The 20,974-nt window shown below is 43.2% G+C and overlaps 1 protein-coding gene across 1 annotated transcript; it reads left to right on the top strand.

Moving 5' to 3' along the window:
- The first annotated feature begins 1,925 nt into the window (after positions 1-1,925).
- TUBA8 (tubulin alpha 8) lies at positions 1,926-20,754 on the top strand. Its single transcript, XM_042945374.1, has 5 exons — positions 1,926-2,033; positions 12,014-12,236; positions 13,946-14,094; positions 16,463-17,143; positions 20,443-20,754. The coding sequence occupies exons 1-5, from the start codon at positions 2,031-2,033 to the stop codon at positions 20,734-20,736; spliced, it is 1,350 nt and encodes a 449-aa protein (XP_042801308.1). The 5' UTR covers positions 1,926-2,030; the 3' UTR covers positions 20,737-20,754.
- Positions 20,755-20,974: the final 220 nt, after the last annotated feature.

Raw genomic sequence — 20,974 nt, 5'->3', positions numbered from 1 at the left:
TAGATACCCAAGACTAAAGTCCAGCAGGGTCAGTTTCTGGTGGACCTCTCTTCCTGACTTATATACAGCCTCCTTTTTGTGTCCTCACATGGCCTTCCTCAGTGCATGTGCACTCCTGGTGTCTCTTCCTCTTCCTATAGGGATACCAGTCCTATTGGTTTAGGGTCCCACTTTTAATAACTTTATTTAACCTTAATTACCTCCCTCAAGGCCCTATCTCCAAATACAGCCACAGTGAGGATTAGGGCTTCAACACAGGAATTGGGAAGCACAATCTAGCATTTATAGAGTAGTCATGGCTTCCTCCATCCCAAACCCAATAAAGGGAAAGAGGATGGAGTTCAAAGGGCATCATGATAATGAAAAGCAATAAATTGCTATTGTAATCACTAGTATTGTCATTATCTATGTTGAGACATTAAGAACCTATTCATAACATATTTGCTGGTTCACAAAGGGAACTTGAAAAATCAGTTTATTCAGCAATGTTTATTGAGCATCTTTGATACACTCAACTAGCTACTTTTGATGGGGAGGACAACATAACTCCTGCCTTTAAGGTGTTCCTATTTGTAGGAATGTTTAAACACATGCACACTCACACATATCTAGAATCCAACATAGAAAGGGATAAACATAACAGAAGAAGTAATGGAATATGCTATGGGAATTTAGGAGAGAAAGAAATATATAATTAGTAATAGTCATTAGCCTTTACTGAGCATTTACCATGTGCTTGGGAGTTAGCTTAATCATGATTCTCAGTTTTTAGGATCTTATAAGACAGACAACAACAGTTCAGCTCATAATTTAATAGTGGGTAAAATTTAGTACTCTGGTCAAAGCAGCTCATTTCTTGCAGAAAAGCTATGAATTTGCTTGGAGTGACTTGATGATTGGTTGTCAGGTGCCTGAGAAAAGTGGGATGGGAGAGTGGATTTCATATTTCAGCAGGGATTGACCTCTGCTGGGGAAAGTGAATGGAGGTTTAATAATGTGGCCAAAATATGAAGTATAAAGAGAGGGGCTCCTACCAAGGCCAGACCCAGTTGCCCTCTCCATCTAGAGAGTAGGGGAAATCTACTACCCTTCAACATCACTGTGGCCACCAAAAGGCCACAATGGCAAAGAGGCAGCCAGAACCCTGACATCATTTTGTACATTCTGGGCTTACAAGTAGGAAGAGGGAGTAATGATAAATGGATCAAGAAAGAGATTTTAAAATAATGGTGTGAAAGTCATGCACACAGAGCAGTAGAAACAGAAACAGCTTTAGTATTGAGCACCTGCTGTATACCAGGAGCTTTATGGCTTTATGTATGTTATTTCATTTAATTCTCCAGTGACCACCTGGGCTTTGATGGAGCTAGAAACAGGTTACCAGAGCAGAGGCTCAACAACTTGCTCAGGCACAGGCATAGGCACATGAGAAGCAGAGCTGAGCTTGGAGCTATTCCTCTTTCCAATGAGCCCAGCAGTCTCCTGGGTTTAGGGTAACTGCAGTCAACTAAATCCCAACCAGGTGCCTTTCCTGCCTGGGTCAGTCCTTCCTGGCAGCTGGTGTTTGGCAGCTGGAAGACAATGAAAGTTTGGGGGAATGGCGAACATTTTGTCTAGCAGCACGTTTACATTTCTTTCCTAAGCAGCTGGAATTATAATGGCCAATCTTACAGAGTGTAGGAGTGCCTTTGGTAATAGGACCGCCTCCCGCCTGGAGCCTCTAGGAACCCAACCTCACTATTCCCACAGCGCTGTGCTCTACCCAGCCGAAGCTGGACCCAGAGGCGGGGCGGGGCCACCGCGGGTGCCCAGAGATTTGAGCCGTGGGTGGGCGGAGAGGAGCAATTGTGACCTGTCCCGGTCCCTCCCCTCCCTGGGCACTGTGATGCTGCAGGGCAGCTGCTGGCCCAGCATGTCTGTCCCTGGCCCCCTCCCACCCAGTGTGTCACAACAGCGGAGGCGGCTGTATCTGGAGCAGTTGGGGTGGGCAGGCCCAGCTGGGAGGCGAGCGGGCGAGGAGAGCAGCCGCGATGGTGAGCTTTTCCAGGGCCTGGGGCCGCCGGCCGGGGATCTGGGGCGTAGGGCTGGCACCCAGCCGAGAGCCATATCTACGCGGAGGCTAACGGATCCATCGCTTTGGATCTGCAAACCTTGAAGTCTCCTGGGGTGTCAGCTCAGGGTCGCGGGGGCCGTACCCTCCGGCGGACGGCAGCCCGTGTCAGTACCCTAGATATAGAGACCTGGGACAAGTCGCCCCTCAAAGGGACCTAAGGGACATTTGCGCACACAGGTGAGGAGAGGGAGGACATGGGAAGCCGGCGCAGAAGAGGTGAGATTCTGAGGGATCCCCAGACAGGCAGCTCAGAGACTAGAGTGGGCTAAGTAGGAGACAGTCCAGGGATTCCAGATGGGTGGGCTGCGCACGGGCGGCTAGGGGAGTGGGTGCAGTCAGTCCCTAAACACAATGAAATGTGACAGAGCCCCAGAATATGACAGAGGACTTAAGACGTCACAGTCTCCCTAGGCTTGAGGTCGTTTTCCTTACTGTCTCTGGACATTTGCTTGGGTTTGGGGCACTTAAACTTGAGCGCGCTCAGCTTCGCAGACACCGGGCACCTACGCCAACTCCCGTTTTTCCAGCGGTCAAAGTCAGAAGGACTTTGGCACACAGAAGTCTCCCTCCGGAAGGCCAGGGGACCTCACACTTCTCTTTTTGTTTACTATCGTGGTTAGGGGTTCAGCAGCAGCTCCTTTCTCCCTCCCCCACATCTACCTTTTTTGCAGATGCAGATCTTACTCGTTGGAGAGGGGCTTTCCAGACCCTCTAGAATCCCTCCCATCCGCCCTCCCCTCCTCCCGCCCCGGGCCGCCTGGAGCCCCGGGGGTGGGTAAATTCGTCCCCAATCCATTTCCCAGAACGCCTGAAAACCCAGAACCTCCTTGTTCAGAGCCCTGCCATTTTGGCAGCGGGGAGGTAGGTTGGAAAGGTTGGGTGGGGGAGGGGGACAGAATAAGCAAGTCTCATAAGCCAAGGTCAGGTTCTCTGGGCACTCTTGCTCTAGGTGTCAGTGACCGAGAAAACTCCCCTCCTCCCCTGGCTTCTGCTCATTTTGGAAAGTGCCCAGGGCCTTCTGGCTCTGGCTCCAGCTCTGCTGTTCCTAGCTAGAGGTCTGCCAGCAGCCCTCTCTCACCAGCATACTCCCAGACACACCTGGGAGCTTGAAGAACGTGGGGGCCATAGTGGCCAAAGGAATCCACTCCTGCCTGATGCCCCTGCTGTGAGGCCAAAGAAGCCCAGAGGAGAATTTTGACTCCTGGCTCTGTAGCTAGCTATGTGACTTCAGGAAGGTCATTTAACCTCTCTGGGCTGGTTTTCTCATCTACAAAATGAAGAGGGGTTATGGCTCAAATTGCAAGGCTACCCCTAGCTTTACTATTTTAAGCTTTTTGTTGTGGAGAATTTCTTTTTTATTTTATTTTATTTTTTATTTTTTATTTTTTTTTCAATATATGAAGTATATTGTCAAATTGGTTTCCATACAACACCCAGTGCTCATCCCAAAAGGTGCCCTCCTCAATACCCATCACCCGCCCTCCCCTCCCTCCCTCCCACCCCCATCAACCCTCAGTTTGTTCTCAGTTTTTAAGAGTCTCTTATGCTTTGGCTCTCTTCCACTCTAACCTCTTTTTTTTTTTTCCTTCCCCTCCCCCATGGGTTTTTGTTAAGTTTCTCAGGATTATTGTGGAGAATTTCAAACATATAAAAAGGAGAGAGAACGGTATAATGAACTCCTGTATATGCCTTATTCAATTTCAACAATTATCTACTTATGACAAGTCTTTGCTTCATATTTGTCCCCCCTTTGCTCACTTCCCATTATTTTGAAGCAAATCCTAGGCAGGATACTCAAGATTTGATATTTAATATTTATGTCTAGTATGTAGTGCTTTATAATTTTCAAAGTGCTTTCTCGTGCATGTTTTAATACTGACCTGAATGCCATAGTGACTCTCAGTGTGGAGCCTAAAGTAGGCTTATAAGGGAGTCAAGGATCGTAAAAATGTGGCCCTGTGAGCAAACTTTGATGTATTTTCAATAGGCAAGTTTCTAAAAATATCCAGGAAATAAAAATTCTAAACAGTAAAACTGTACTTTAAAAGTGGCTGCTTAACTGAAAACCTGTGGTTGAATATTTTGAAAAGAGAGTATCTTTTATTTTGAAACTGACTTTTATATAGCAGGTTCTGTTTAAAATATTTAATCACATGGATAGCATTGTCTTAATGGGAAAACACTTATTGACCATTTCCCACTCATAGAACCTCTTCTTAAAAATCTCTTGACTCATTCCTTAAAGGCTAGAATGACACATCTAATAAACCTAGAACCCAAAGAATCCCACTCTTGCAGGAAGGGCTTCACTTCCTCCAACAGGTTAAGTTTCAGGCACCCATTCCCCAGGCTCCCCTTCCCTTGTGGGGGTTGAGGGGAAGTCTGCCTCTGTGTTAAGAAGAATTAGCTACAACATTTCTGTAGGTTCTGAGTAAGAAATGTATAACTAATCCTATAACTGAGCATTCCCATCTGCTCCTAGTGTCCCTCCAGTGAGCAGTTCTCCTGGGAACTGAGACTATGACATCTTTTGGGAAAAGTGTTATGGAGACTCCTGGTCAAGTGCCCCAAGCCAAGACCATGTCAATGATACCAGAGCACAGAGAAAGTGTATGTGGTTTTTTTGGGAGGTGAGAACATCTGCAGCATAGCCCCCTTCTCTGCATTCCTTCTGAACTGGGGAGCGCCAGTTTGGATGGGAATAGGCATAAAGTGGCAACAAAGAGCCTGTTTTGTGGCAAAAATGGACAGCTAGAGGGGAGGGGAGAATGGGGGTGGGGTGGACACTGCTTCCGTGTCTGCAGTCCTCTGCCAACTGCCCCCTTGCAGGCAGGCATGGCTGAGCTTTGCAGGGTCCGTACTTCTATTCTGACCTCAGAGCACTGTTGGAGTCACTGCTGCACTGCCTTTCCCATCACAAAGTGCAGGTTTCCCCAGAGGTAGTGGGGTACATGCCTCTGAACAGCAGAGGAGCCAGATGAACAGAATTTCCTTTGGCAGTGGCTTGGGCAAAGGTGCCAGTTAAATGAGGAGGAGTTTTCATAGGAAGCTTCCAAGCTCAGGTCAGGCCCTGAGCTAAATGGCTAATGCTGTTGCTGAGTGTCTTTTCTGAGAGTGCTCCTGAGTGACCTTGAGAGGAAGATGAAAAGTTAAAAATAAGTTCTGAGGGGGAAATAGCTGGGGAATTCAGGACCAGTGATAGGGGGGTGGGTGGGAATCTTGGGGGCAGAAGTAGACCAACTGCTCCTTTTCCCTTTGGCCACCAAGGGACCAGTTGTGCTATCTGTGGCCTTTGTGGTTGACATTTCCTCTGTCTGTGTCTTGCTATTAGAATTTGTCCCAGATAATGAACTGTGGAAGAGAATGGGAAAATGGAGTGGGCAGTGTGCATCAGATTAAAACTCCTTAACTGTCTCTCACACTTGCTCCCGAAGTCAGCTAAAGCTTAAGGGCCTTCTGACATTAATGGCTCTCTAATGCTGGGAGTCTACTTACCAAACATGCCTGCTACTCTTAAAGTTGGTCTATGTCATCCCTATTGCTGCCCTAACTGCAGTACCTATAATCTGAGCCCCCTCTCTTGAGCCACTTTCACTTACTGATGTTAATTTAGGTCAAGTCTTTGTTCTTACTGTTTCTGGCTTGCTATCTATTCTTTGTTCTGAGGGATTCCAAATGTGCTCTAATTGAAGGGCTTTGAGCAGAGATAACTCAATCTTTTACAAATAATATTTCTTCTTTAATTATTCCTCCATAACACTGTGGATCTACTTTTTGTTTGCTATCTCTGACCTAGATCCTAAAATATAGGTAATTTATTAGCCCAGCCTGACAACTAGACATAATCTGGTGTAATAATATGCTTCCTGAAAGCAACTGTGTGACATTTGACCACATTGGTAGTCAGGGGATGTGGACTGGTCTCAGATTTTCATGTGGCATATACTGCTGGTCTGTGTTATTTCCTCTCCTAGACAATATGCCAGTTTTACTATTTTATGGTACTTCAAAATAACTTTTGAAGCTACAAAACCTCCTTCTATAGAGGATCCTAGAGCTGATCTTAGTCCTTTGGCAGTAAAACAAAAGGGAATGACTAATATTGAAATAGAAATTATATAATATTGATATAAGAAAAGGTTTCTTATAGCGGAATTATAAAAGGGCTGTAAAGTTCTAGAATTTCTTTTTTGATGTTCTGCAAAACATAGGCTCCCCTCTCAAAGGAAGATGATAGTAGGTGGCACAGATTTCTCATCCACTCTGCCTTTCATGAGCTGACACTTCAGGCTAACTGAGTGGTTGGCGAGACCTGTCCTAAAATTTCCTGCCTCTTGTTCACCATGCACCTAAGCCCAACTAAAATGATCATGTTGGCATGTCTAAATTCATCAAGGTCTCTGCAAATATTCCTCTTCCAGGAAACCAAGCCAGAGTTGTTTTTTTTCTCCTTTGAACTCCCATTGTCTTTTAGGCATTGGCTACTCTCTTGTCAGATTATAAGACACCCCCCCGCCCCCAGGATAGAGTTCTTATTCTAATCATTCATATATATTTATTGAGCACCCAGTACATTCAAGCACTGTGCTTGATGCTGGGGATGTAGTGAATAAACAAGGGTTCCTTGCCCTCATAGAACTTACTCTCTCTGCTAGGAAAGTCAGAGAACTGAATAAGCAACTATAATGTGGTATGATAAATGCAACAATAGGGAAGAAGAGGATTGCAGGAGCACATAGTAGGGGCTCTTTGCTGCTTTGTGGTTTTCCAGACTTCCTGTAAGAAGTGAAATTTAATGAATAGGATGAGTAGGACTTAGCTCAGTACCTTTTGGTACCTTTTTGTACATAATAACACAATAAATATTTGTTGTAGGAATGGACAGAGTGGGTAACTTTTGTAGTTATCCCAGCGCTAGGTCTGTGTAAGGGTGTGTCATACTTTTCTTGAGGAAAGGAATTCCTCTGTTAGGTCTCTCTGTCTCCCTCATCTTCACCCCCTGGATTGCTGGGAGAGAGGTCCAGTAGCATACAGGGGACCCCCTTTCCATCACAGCATACCTAGGGCACAGAAGTGGTCTGAGCTCTATAAGCCCAGATTCAAAATAGACCTGAGAGAGAGAAATAGTGTGTGAGAGAAAGCATGAGCTCTGATTGGCTAGAGAGGGGAATCTGAAATATGAGTTTGGAGCAAATGTATGACTTAAATATCCTTTGCTGGGTCAGCTTACTCTGTACCTCAACCCATTCCCTCCCCTTGCACACACCAGCCCTGAGAAACAGATCATTGGTTCTGTCAGAGAAGGATGACCCATTTTCAAAAAGGCTACCACCATAAGACATTCTCAGTTTCTCTCTCCCTGGAGCTTTTTTCTGTTTGGAGTTTTGCTATACAAGCTTGGCCTGGCTATACACAATCAGGCTTGCATTGATGTAGATGTTGGCACAACCCAGGGCCCTGGAAGTTCAGAGTGCAAGTGAGGCAGGAGGTTGTGTGGCGTAAAAGAAACAACTCAGCTGAGGTCAGAAGACCTGGATTCCAGTCTGGGCTCTTGCTAAAGAACTGTGAAATCTTGAATCTGTCCTTTTACTTTTCTGAGCCTCTGAGTTTTAATCTGTGAAATGGGAAGGGAATCCTATTTGGTGATCCACAAGGCCAGTCTAATTCTAGTATCCTAAACATTTGGAGTTGGCAAAACGTCCCTGGTTATCCCAGGTAGGTGACCTTTCTTGGACATGATAGGTGGCCTCCTAAGGCCTGGGTCCGCTCTGTGTTTATCTATGTAGAACTTCCAGGCAGGAAGATGGGGATGGTGATTGGGTAGAGTGGCTGGAGAAGGATAGCTCAGTGCTCTGATAAATTAGGTTCTTAGTAAATGTTAGTTGAATAAGTGACCAAGTGAACTGGGACAGGAAGAGCCTGATCCCTTCAGGATAAGGTAATTATGGTGAGTGGAGTCCTTACTCCCATTCTTCCTTGTTCCTTTCTTTAATTATTTTCTTCTTAGTATGAAAATTTTCAAACTTTTCAAATGCTATTGAATAGCATTATAATGGAGCTATGCATCTATTAGCTAGGTTTAATAATAATAATAATAATAATAATAATAATAATTTTTGTCATATTTACTTTGCCTGCTGTATTTATTGAAGTATTTTAAAGTAAAATACAGACTCATTGACATTTTGCCCCAAATGTTTTAGAAATTTACTTACTAAAAATAAGTAAATTGTCATATTTAACTGCATTTTCATTATCATGCTTAACAAAATTAATCAATTTCTATATTTATCCCCCAAATAATTTTGATTTGTTCAAAACAGAATTCAGGCAAAGTGCACATACTACATGTGAATGTTATGTTTCTTAAGTTCCTTTGATGTGGAATAAAGATATGATCTCTTCCATCATCCTTATTTTTCATGAACTGAAAAGATTGGATCAGTTGTCCTGTAGAATGTTTCACCTTCTGGATTTATTTTACTGTTTTCTCCTGATGCCACTTAACATCACTCTGATCCTTGTGTTTTCTAAAGTGCGGAAACTAAATCTAAAGTGTTTAATAGATTAAGGCTGAGTATTTTTGACAAGAACCCCTCATGGGTGGTGTTGTGTATGTTATGTTGCATCACATCAAGAGGTCTATAATGTCTGGTTTTCTCACTATTGGTAGTGTTAAGATTGATCCCAGTGTTAGGCTGGTAACTGTTGTTAGTTACCTCTCCCCACCCCTGTAACCTGTAAGTAACAGTGATTCTTTGGCGCTATATGAATATCCAATTCTTTTCCAATCAGCCTTTCACTTAATGGTGTTGGCATCCTTGTCCAAATCAATTATGTAATTAGGAACTGTAATGTGGCAACATTTCTTGATATAATATCCTTTTCATTGATTAGTTGGGATTCTTTAGTTCTCCCTCATCAACAGGGCTGTTTGAATGGGCACAAATGAGTTTTATTTCTGTTTTCTTTTTTAAATAACACTAAGGAGTTGTGGACTTAAAAAAATGTTTATCTATTTATTTTGTGTGAGAGAGATAGTGAGCCAGGGAGTGGCAGAGAGAGAGGGAGAGAGAATCTCAAGCAGGGTCTGCACTGCCAGTGGAGACTGACATGGGGCTGGATCTTATGAACCATGAGATCATAACCTGAGCCAAATTCCAAAGATGGATGCTTAACTGACTAAGCCACCCAGGCACCCCAAGGAGTTGTGGATTTTTACATATATACCCTGTTTCAATCAAGTACCATTATTTTTATTTTTGATGCTCATATTGTCTCATCTTTGGCAATGGGAGCCTCTTCAAGTTGATTCTGAGATAACTTTTGACATCACTCTAGTCTGTGTTAGCTTCTGTGCTTTCAGGCACCAAACAATTTTCTGGGCTCATCTTGTACATTGCTTGCCCCAGACTTAGAATTCTTTATTTCTCCCAGGAGCTCTGGTTCTGTTAGTGGGGAATGGCATTGGGGGATTTTCATTTTCTCTTGATTAGCATAGCCACTTTTGGGTTTTGGAAGACTGTCAGTTATTTTGGAGTCTATTTTATATTTCTAATTACTCTTGTAAATTATCTTAACAGGGAAAATAGCTCTTCCTAAGGCGTGTGTGTGTGTGTGTGTGTGTGTGTGTGTGTGTGTGTGTGTGAGAGAGAGAGAGAGAGAGAGAGAGAGAGAGAGAGAGAGAGAGAGACAGAGAGAGATTTTGTGAAGACTGGCATATTTATTAGTGTGTGTGATATTAAAGGGGATATCAAGAGAGGCTGATATCATTGATATCAACATATTGGTAGTCTTCTGGTCCCAAAGAGCCTTTACTCTTCCTCATATGATCTTTGATATTTCTGAAATATCCCTGTGTTCTTGCTGGAAAATCTCAGGGTGTTCCAGAAGGGAAGGCTGACTGGAAAGCAGACAGCATCACAGATAGGCCCAGAAGATAGTTGGAGTGTAGTGGTGGTTGGGGGTGGGGGGCAAGGTTCAGAAGGCTGAGTGTCAGAGCCACAGAGAATGCTGTCACCTAGAAGGATGATACACAGGATCAGAGTCCTTTTAGGCCTCTACAATGTCCCCTCAGTTCTAGACACCTCCTTAGGAAGTCATGTCTTCATGGATGTGAAAGATGTGGACTGATTGATACTACACTGATTTGGGGGTGGTTCCTGGGTGTAGGGTGCTTTTTTAAGGTCTGAATTGAGACATAAGGTGAAGGCAGAAAATAAACCTCACAGTAAAGGTGAGTGGAATGGGGACCTAAGGTCTCTAACTTTCTACCTGTGCCTCCTCTGTGTGGAGAATAAAGCTACAAGGTAGTATCATAAAGAAAATGATAATGGCTAAGGCAAAAACAACAATAATCATGGCTAAATTATTATTTTAAGATGAGGGGAAGTTAAGTAACTCAGCCAAATTCACACAGCACAGCAAGTAAATTGTGAAGGCAAAATTCAAACCCTGGGGTATGGACAACTTTGTGAGTGAAGCCTTTCTCTGGCCACCAGACTCATGGAAATATAGCTGGGTTGTATTCCCAGATAGGGCTATGTTCCAGTTTGGCTGCTGTGAACATCTGTGCTCTATGCTCCCTAAGGCAAGGGCATAGAGACAGGTGTAGGGTAGGGACACAGTTCTAAAATTGAATTAGGGAGTAATGGGTCCTAACACCTCTGGATTTTTGAGGTGTTACTTAGGGTAGCTGCCCTGCTCCCATGCCCAGAGAACCTCCAAGTTCCCTTTGACTCCATGCGTTTCAATGCCCGGCCACATTCTCTGGAGGCTCTGCTCCTGGCTTGGTTTATTCAGTGCTAGAAATGCCAGGTTGGGTCATGGATAAGAATAGAAACCCACAGACGAAGCACATGCTCCCCTGCTAGGCTCTTGCGGGCACCATGGGCACAGAGCCACTTTCTGCTGGCCACTGCTTCCTCACAGTTGGGATATATGGAGGTGATGAAGCCATACCTCCTAGTAAAACCCCATAGTCAATTTCTTTACACAAGCACACACACATATTCATAGTCTCTCTGTTCTCTCTCTCTCACACACACACGCACACACACACACACCCTCATCCTCAACTATTAGTACTAGGACAAATCAAGTTGTGGCTTCACGCCAGAGTAACAGGAAGTAAGGACTTTCTAAAGGTCAGCTTTAATATGTGGCCTGACATAGATAAGGGAGCAGGTTATGGTGGCTACAAAGAAAATCTCCAACTTCTCAGTTCAGGAAGAGCCCAATTTAAACACTCCCAATTTTTCCTTGCTGGTGTAACAATCCTTTCTTCATCCTACATTTATAACCAGAACACTAAAGACATGATACCTACTTAGAAAGTATATCCCTTCCATGAGTGTTATCTGCTTTATGATATTCTGAGACTCTGTGTGTGTGTGTGTGTGAGAGCAAGAGAGGAAGGGAGGGAGATGGGGAGAGTATAGAGAGAGAGGATGCTGTCCAGGATGATTAGGGCCTAGGCATGAATATGAATGCTGCCACTGTGTATGGTAGTGAATATACAGAGTTTCTGCTCTTATCATTGGTTCATCCTTTGACCTCCATCAGTATAGGAATTTCATGGTTTGGAATGAGCCTCTTGTTTTATCAGTGCAGCTGCCCTTTTTCCTTTTCTTGGCACAAAGGAAAACCCTAAAAACAAACTTTAGAGCAAATCACAAAACTGTGATTCTTCCTCAGAGCCAAGTCTCAGTCCAGATGCAGTGGTGCTCAGACACTTGACACTTCAGACTCCCATCTGGTTCTAGATGACATGGTTGGAGGGATGGAGATCTTGAGGATTGAATGCCAGGGAGAGACAAGTCCTCAGATGTGCAGGATATAGCACAAGGGCATGACCAAGGCCTGGGACTCTCTGACCTTGATTCTTCACTCTCTCCACAGCGGGAGTGCATATCAGTCCACGTGGGTCAAGCAGGAGTTCAGATTGGCAATGCCTGCTGGGAGCTCTTCTGCCTGGAACACGGCATCCAGGCAGATGGCACCTTTGGTGTCCAGGCCAGCAAGGTCAATGATGATGACTCATTCACCACCTTTTTCAGTGAGACTGGCAATGGGAAACATGTGCCTCGGGCTGTTATGGTAGATTTGGAGCCTACTGTTGTCGGTGAGTACGGGCTAGGATCCTTTCCACAGAAAACAACATGAAGCTGCAGAGGCTTTGGTTCATGGTAGCTAAGGAAGCAGAATCTCTAATTGCAAGATGGGAGTGGCTCAACCAGAACCTTTCCACTGCACATGACTTCTGTTACCTCCTTGAAATCTCCACAGTCTTGTAGAGTCTCACAATAGTAATCACAGATCCCTGCTCCCCCATTACAGCTCTAACCTATGCAGAACAAAATACCCTGTACTTAACCCCCTTAAATCTGCTGAGAAAGATCCAAATTGTCAAGATTCTTTACTATAAACCAAGAGCAAAAAATAAAAAATAATTTTAGAAATTATAAGAAGTCTCCAAATAGTCCATTTCCCAAAGTATAGGTTTCTGATTCTATAATAATTACAGTCTTTTCTCATGGGTGTGGTGTAACCTTGTAGTATCATGCACACAAAATAGAATAACAGATGACATATTTTCTTATAGCCAGAGGTTGCTGTAGTTCTAGACTGAACCTCTTCTGGATCATAGAAAACAAGAATTCTGACTTGTGTTGGAGCAGGATTTTTGGTGCTTCACCTTTCCTGTAAATCCCCCTCTGCCCCCACCATCACTTCCCCCTGGGTTTGACTCCTGAGTCAATCCTCCGCTCAACATCAGGATTTCCTCAGCTTCAAGGCTGACTCACCAAGCAAGGGATGGTTAAGTTTCACAGAGATATCTGGGCAAATGTCTGTAATGCCTGAACACTAATTTCTAGGGGCAACAGACTACAGGTACACAATCCTGTACTTTGTACTTTGTACTTTATACAAATACAAAATGTGCAGATTACCCTCCCAGGCTACTATGCAAATGGGTAATTTCCTTTGGGGGGGGGTGCGTGTAGAGGAACTATGAATAAAAGAGGGCATGCAGTTGGGGCTTGATACATCTTGGTCAGCCATATGTCCACTTTGTGTAGATCCTTGGAGGTGAGCGGAATAGCCACCCTCTTTAGGACTCCTACTCTTCTAGAACCTAGAGCATAGCTCTGCTTCATTGTCATTCTAAAATATCTCTAATGCCTGACATATATTAGGTTATGGTGAGACTATTGTTGAAAGAGCAGATCACCTTGAATCTTTCTTTGTATCCCTAGAACATTTTTTGAGAGAGAGAGAGAGAGAGATAATCCTAAGCAGGCTCCACACTTAGCACAGAGTCCCAACCTGGGGCTCAATCCCATGACCCTGGGGACATGACCTGAGCCAAAATTAAGAGTTGGATGCTCAACTGACTGAGCCACCCAAGCACCCCTCCCTAGGACATTTTAATGCAAGTGAAATTGAGTTCAGGTTTTGGGTAACTTTGTAGCATGAAAGAAAAAACAAAAGGGACTGAGGGGTGAAAGTGGAAAGAAGGAGGGGCAATCAACTTTGGTGTTTTGTGAACGTTGTGAATCTAAGGCTTTGAAAAGTTCCAACCAGCAGAGCAGTTGTCTTCTCTTTGCCTCCTTGAGTCACAGACTTCTGATTCTATTAGTGCCTATGTTACTCTTGCATTCTTTTAAGCTTTTGCAGATTTATTATGGGGTTGTCTGGTTTTACCTCAGTAGAGTTTTATAGGTAGAGGAAATGGAGACCCAGAAAAGTGTTTTATGTTATTTAATGGGGAGGGATGCATCTCCTCTAGAAACAAGGTTGGAAGAGTTGATAGTTTCCATCCCTTGGTAGATGAGGTTCGGGCAGGAACCTACCGCCAGCTCTTCCATCCAGAGCAGCTGATCACAGGAAAGGAGGATGCAGCTAACAATTATGCCCGGGGCCACTACACAGTGGGCAAGGAGAGCATTGACCTGGTGCTGGATCGCATACGGAAGCTGGTAAGTATTAACAAAGGTGAGGAACTGGTAAATCAAGCTAAGATGGATAGGCCTAAGCCTGAACAGGATTAGTGGAGGCCTATGACCTCTGGCTACAGGACAGAACTCCTATGATTTGGGAATTTCTGCTTGTGCTCTGTAGGAAACATTCGCAGGATGATGCCTCTTCCTCCACCTGGACATCATGGACTACCCTATAGGCTGACACTCTACTAATTCTTATTGATGCTCTATGATAGTGTTTGGGGGAAATTCTAAGTATAAGGAGGGCTTGATGTTTGCTTGTTAGAAGCCTAAGTTAACAAAGAATTTAGCTTGGAAGAGAAGAGGAAGAGATCATTGATGCATTTGAGCACTTACAAATGCCATTACAAATGTCAATTGAATATATTCCTTCACTTAATTCCCTTAATGATACAAAGGAAGTCACTTCCCTGTACTTTACAGATGAAGAAATTGAGGGCATGTGGTTTAATAATTTAGCCTGGGTCACACAACTAGGATTTGAATCAGGTTGGTTTGACTAGAAAGTTCTGAGTTGTGGGGTGGGTCACTTTGTCTGTTTGAGCTTTCATTTCCTTATCTTTACAATGGAAATGTTTGGACTTGATTAGTGGTTCTGGAGAGCTAAAGGTACCAAATTTTTGTTTATGTTCGCTTTGTCTATTTAGTGGAGGGCTCATAGGGGTTGTCTGTCTCAAAGCTGTCTATGGGCCCCCAAAGTTCAGAACTTTCTAAGACTGTGTGAATTCATTTAGTTCCTTTTTTTTCATGATTGAAATTAGTTTTATTTCTTTTCTTTTTTCTTTTTAAATATAATTTATTGTCAAGTTGGCTAACATACAGTGTATAGAGTGTGCTCTTGGTTTTGGGGGTAAAATCAGTGATTCATCACTTACATACAACACCCAGTGCTCATCCCAATAAGTGCCCTCCTCAATGCCCAACACCCATTTTCCCCTCTCCCCATCCCCCCATCAACCCTCCAATAAGCAACAGTTTGTTCTCTGTATTTAAGTGTCTCTTATGGTTTGCCTCCCTCCCTCTCTGTTTGTAACTATTTTTCCCCCTTGCTTTCCCCCATGGTCTTCTGTTAAGTTTCTCAAGTTCCACATATGAGTGAAAACATATGATATCTGTCTTTCTCTGACTGAGTTATTTCACTTAGCATAGTACTTTCCAGATTCATCCACGTTGCTGCAAATGGCAGGATTTCATTCTTTCTCATTGCCAAATAGCATTCCATTGTATATATAAACCACTTCTTCTTTATCCATTCATCAGTTGATGGACATTTAGACTTTTTCCATAATTTGGCTATTGTTGAACGCTGTATTATAAACATTGGGGTACATGTGCCCCTATGTATCAGCATTCCTGTATCCTTTGGATAAATTCCCAGTAGTGCTATTGCTGGGTTGTAGGGTAGTTCTATTTTTAATTTTTTGAGGAGCCTCCACACTGTTTTCCAGAGTGGCTGCACCAGTTTGTATTCCCACCAACAGTGCAAGAGGTTTTCCATTTCTCCACATCCTCGCCAGCATCTGCTGTTTCCTGAGTTGTTAATTTTAGCCACTCTGACCAGTGTGAGGTGGTATCTCATTGTGGTTTTGATTTGTATTTCCCTGATGATGAGTGATGTTGAACATCTTTTCATGTGTCAGTTGGCCATCTGGATGTCTTCTTTGGAAAAGTGTCTTGAATTTACTTAGTTCTGGTAAGAGCTAACATTGAGTGCTTACTATGTGTCAAGTCCTTGCTCAACATATTATGCTATCTCATTTCATAATCACAATATCCTTGTGAGATGAATATTTTTTACTGCCCTACTTTAGTCAGGAAGAAACAGAAGTCTGGAGGTGTTCAATAACTTGCTCACGTTTTTACAACTGGGAAATGGTAAAATTGATATTAAAACTCGGGTTCTCTGATTCCATTTATATTTCTGAAATTGGTACCCAGAGCCACCTTTCAAGACTGGGCTGAAATATATAATCGGCAGTTCCCACAAAACCAATGACAAGGGCAGGGAAAATGGAGAAGGAGTTGGGGCTTTCAAAGAGTAAGGTTATTAACCACTGTCATTCTGAAACTCTTATTCCTGGTTCAACAAAGCCACTGGGCTAGAAACTTCCACATACCTCGTAGCATGTACATGTGCAGTTTGCACCCTATATATTTCAGCTAGTCCTCCCAAGATCAATCCATCTCCTTTTATCTTACTTCTTCAAGGCTGTTTCAATTTTACCTACATAAAAATGTTGAGGAGTGGAGTGGGGCAGCCAGAGAGGATTGCCTGCCTTTGTTCACATGAGGGTATTCTCATAAACATGTCCTCTGGTTTCTTCCCCTTCTCTACTCTCTCCAGACAGATGCCTGCTCTGGCTTGCAAGGCTTCCTGATCTTCCACAGTTTTGGTGGGGGCACTGGCTCTGGGTTCACTTCTTTGCTGATGGAACGCCTCTCCCTGGATTATGGCAAGAAATCCAAGCTAGAGTTTGCTATCTACCCAGCCCCTCAGGTCTCCACTGCAGTTGTGGAGCCCTACAACTCCATTCTGACAACCCATACCACACTGGAACATTCAGATTGTGCTTTCATGGTGGATAATGAAGCCATCTATGACATCTGCCGCAGAAACCTAGATATTGAGCGCCCTACCTATACCAACCTCAACCGCCTCATCAGCCAGATTGTGTCCTCCATCACTGCCTCTCTCCGCTTTGATGGGGCCCTCAATGTGGACCTCACTGAGTTCCAGACCAACCTGGTGCCCTACCCCCGTATCCACTTCCCACTGGTCACTTATGCACCCATCATATCTGCCGAGAAAGCCTATCATGAACAACTCTCTGTGGCTGAGATAACGAGCTCCTGCTTTGAACCCAACAGCCAGATGGTGAAGTGTGACCCAAGACATGGCAAGTACATGGCCTGCTGCATGCTCTATCGGGGGGACGTCGTGCCTAAGGATGTGAATGTTGCTATTGCTGCCATCAAGACCAAGAGGACTATCCAGTTTGTAGACTGGTGCCCCACAGGCTTCAAGGTGAGAGCTGATGACTTAGAGAGGAGGTAGACAATTAGAGAAGCAGAAGATTACCAAGGATGGGAAAGGAGGATGTATAAATTCCAGGGTCTTAGGCATACAATTCCATGGGATCTTCAGATTTCATGGGATGATATGGGGAGAGGGGCTTAAGACAAAGATAGCATTAATTTCATTCATTCATTCATTCATTCATTCATTCACTCACTCACTCACTCATACATTTTAGGTAAGGAGAGACTTTATTTGAAAGAATTATGAAAAGAGAGAGGAAAAAAAAAGAAAAGAGAGCGGAGGACAATTGCAGTATTCAGAGGGGTACTACTACAGTAGGGAGAAGTCTCCTACTGCTCTTACCCTAACGTCTGTAAGCATCTCAAAGGTCAGAAGAAAAGAGCTTTTCTCTAATAGGGAGGAGTGTACAGGGTAGAAAGAACACATGTGGGCAAGTGCGATGAACAGGATGAATGGGTGGAGGTAGATGAAATCTGATAATAGATCAGAGAATGGAATTAACCAAATTATTCAAATTATCAGAGAGATATAATCCCATCCTTTAATAAAAGATGTGTTTCTCTTCCAATTTATCTTGAAAAAGTAAGTGTTCACCCTGTAAGTCTTAACTCAGTGAGGAAGAAATTTTATGGTTATTATAGGATTGTGAATCACTTATTTTGTGAAGCCCTGACATTTCCCATTAACTAGAAGTAAGCAGAAGCTGAGGAAGCCTGTTGTAGATCAGGTGTCCACAGTATGGAAAATGCCAGACTCTGAGGGTTAGTAAGGAGATACAACAGCCAGGGAAGACCCATGGATCTCAGGACTAGTGAATGTTGAATGTTAGAAGGCACTTCTTTGAGTTGCACTGGCAAGACATGCAGCTGGTTTTGTGCATGTGAACTGCTTGACCACTTTGTCCCGTGTTCCTATGGTCTTTAATCAGATTCTGCTATCAAAATAATTATCATCATTTACATTAATATTAATTAGTAACCTCCCAGTCATGCCTTTAATAATTCAGAGGTTTACTCAGCACCAGGGGTTGATGTACCAGTTGGTAGAGATACAGAGATGAGCATTCTGTGTTTTCCTGGTGGGACTTACAAAAACAAGGCACCATTTGCCAGTCTCTTGACTGACCTGTTTGCATATGAGGCTTTGATCTAGCTAATCTCCTTTGGTAGCATTCTTCCTCACTGCTATACTCCTAGCTACATACACAATATTTCCTCTAGACTACACCCATTTTTAAAAATAATGTTGCTTACATTAAAAAAAATGTTTATGTATTTTGAGAGAGAAAGAGTGTGCATTCATGTGAGTGTCAGGAAGGGGCAGAGAAAGAAGGAAAGAGAATATCAAACAGGCTCTGTGCTGTCAGTGCAGCTTGATCTCGGATCATGACCTGAGCCAAAATCAAGAGTCAGATACTTAACTGACTGAGCCACCCATGCACCCCAAGACTACACCTATTGTTATGGGTCATTTCTGGTCATTCTGTGAAAACAATCAAGATCTTCCAAAATATGGAGTTCTTTTTAAAAAATTTAAATGTAAACAAACAATAAAACAAGCTAGTAGGAAAATGAATAGGAAAAAAGAAAAAAATGAGATGTGAGGGTGGTGGGGAAGTTAACAAAAAGGAGATGCCCCTCTTTCTATCTCTTATTTTAAGCTGAAGTTTGGGGATTATGTCCAGAAAGATAGGTAGTGCAGCATCTTTAGCTGCTTTTCAGAAAAGCATATGATTATTGAATTTCATCCTCTTGCATTCTTCCCAAGGGTGTTTGTCCCTACTTGAATCAGTTGAAGGAATAATTACTGTTTGAGAGAGGAGAGTTGGCTTCAGACACAAAGTTTTTTTCTAGTCAGGGTCAGATTGAGCAAAATATGTGATGCAGTGAAGTTTATATTCATTGCCCTTCCCTTTCTCATTTTTGGTCCTTTGCCCTATCTTAGCATCACCTCCACCACCAAGATGCTACTTTTGTCTAAGAGGAATAATAGATAATTCTAAATTCATTTAATTGGCTACCCACCTTGGCTATATAGACTGCTGCAATTCCCACCTACATCTCTCAAGAAGACATATATTTTAAAGCTATGAATTTAAGAGGCTGACACTTAAGGCATGATGACCTGGGTAGGAGAGCTATTTTTTGGGTGTACTATGTTCTCAGTGTCCTATGGATATTATCACAGTTTGTTCCCTCAGACTTCTTCCAGTTGCTTACAGTTCCTGAGATTGACTTTGGTTTGGGGTATGTGTGTGGGGAGAAGGGAGATTTCTCAGATAGTACCCCTAATATTAGATTGGGCTAGGGTTAGCTTGGAGAACCTTGCCATGCTACCAGATCTTGGGAAGTAGGCTTGTCCAGGCAAGGGTTTTAATGAACTTTCTTTGATTGAAGGCCTTACTTTTCTTCTAACAAGCCTACTCCCCTGAGACATGGGGACTGGCTAACATTAATCCCCAAGACCTTTTGAATTTTTAAATTTATTGCTCTGGAATATCTCTATGATCTTTTAATTTTTATTTATTTATTTTTTATTTTAGAGAGAGAGAAAGACAGTGTGAACAGGGGAGAGGGCCAAAGGGAGAGAGGGAGAGAGTGAGAGAATTTCAAGCAGGTTCAGCGTGGAGCCCGTTGTGGGTCTCAATCCCACAATTGGGATCATGACCCAAGCCAAATCAAGAGTCGGACATGAGCCACCCAGGCATCTCACTTCCATGATCTTTTAAACAGCACTTTACCCTTGGCAGAGAAATTTCCCTAAATTTATTGAAAACTTTAGATGCCCACGTGGAAAAGAATAAACTTCAAGCCTAGAAATTAATTTGCCTCTAAAAGGGGATCTATTTTCCTTTTCAAGATAACCATGTATTGTACACCCCGTTAATATTGATCTCATTCGTTACCCTCATTTGTCTCCTTGAATCTCCCCACTACATTTCTACCTAATACCATCCCTATTCTCCTCTTCTTTCATAGTCTTTATTTTTTTCTAAGTTTTTATTTAAATTCCAGCTAGTCTTTTGCAGTTTTATATTTCATAGCCCTTCCTCTTGAATTTGCCTGTACTCAATTCCACTCACTTTTGATTTATCTTCAACACTCACCTCTCTCTGTTTCTTCAACCCTTTGATTCTCTCTTTTCATATCCAGGCCTGCTCCCATCCCCACACCCATGACTGTGTCTTGCTACCACATCATGTTACTAAGATAACCCCATTTTGAGTTGTCCTTTGGCTGCTCTGCATTTTCTTTTGTTGTCCCTCCTCTTTCTCTGTTCCTCAGGTGGGCATCAACTATCAGCCACCCACTGTGGTACCAGGAGGGGACCTGGCCAAAGTCCAGCGGGCTGTTTGCATGCTGAGCAACACCACAGCAATTGCGGAGGCCTGGGCCCGCCTGGACCACAAGTTTGACCTCATGTACGCCAAGCGAGCCTTTGTGCATTGGTATGTTGGAGAGGGAATGGAAGAAGGAGAATTTTCTGAGGCCAGGGAGGACCTGGCTGCTCTGGAGAAGGATTATGAAGAAGTGGGGACTGATTCATTTGAAGAAGAAAATGAAGGGGAGGAGTTTTAAATATACACATTCCCCTTGGTTGTGTCTCTTTATTTATGCTGATACACTCAAAGCACATTTAACTATTCCAAGAGTAACAGACTACACTCCTGTACCTAGCCTAATTTCTGTGTATAAGGTGTATGACACCAGTGCCTATGAGTGACTGGGCCGAAAATGGATGCTGAGTTGTTCAGACACTCCTTTGGGTAAAAGTAGTTTTGTGTCATGAAAAAACTGAGTCTCTAGGTTAGGGTGA

This window comes from Panthera leo, chromosome B4 (assembly GCF_018350215.1).
Source record: "Panthera leo isolate Ple1 chromosome B4, P.leo_Ple1_pat1.1, whole genome shotgun sequence".
Classification (NCBI taxonomy): Eukaryota; Metazoa; Chordata; class Mammalia; order Carnivora; family Felidae; genus Panthera; species Panthera leo.
The sequence above is the reverse complement of the archived record's forward strand: the minus strand, read 5'-3'. Positions and strand labels throughout refer to the sequence as shown.

Excerpts from the sequence above, each read along its gene's own strand:
- TUBA8 (XM_042945374.1), top strand. Across the intron at positions 12,237-13,945 it reads TTTGGAGCCTACTGTTGTCG|ATGAGGTTCGGGCAGGAACC; the intron begins GTGAGTACGGGC and ends ATCCCTTGGTAG. Across the intron at positions 14,095-16,462 it reads TGGATCGCATACGGAAGCTG|ACAGATGCCTGCTCTGGCTT; the intron begins GTAAGTATTAAC and ends TACTCTCTCCAG.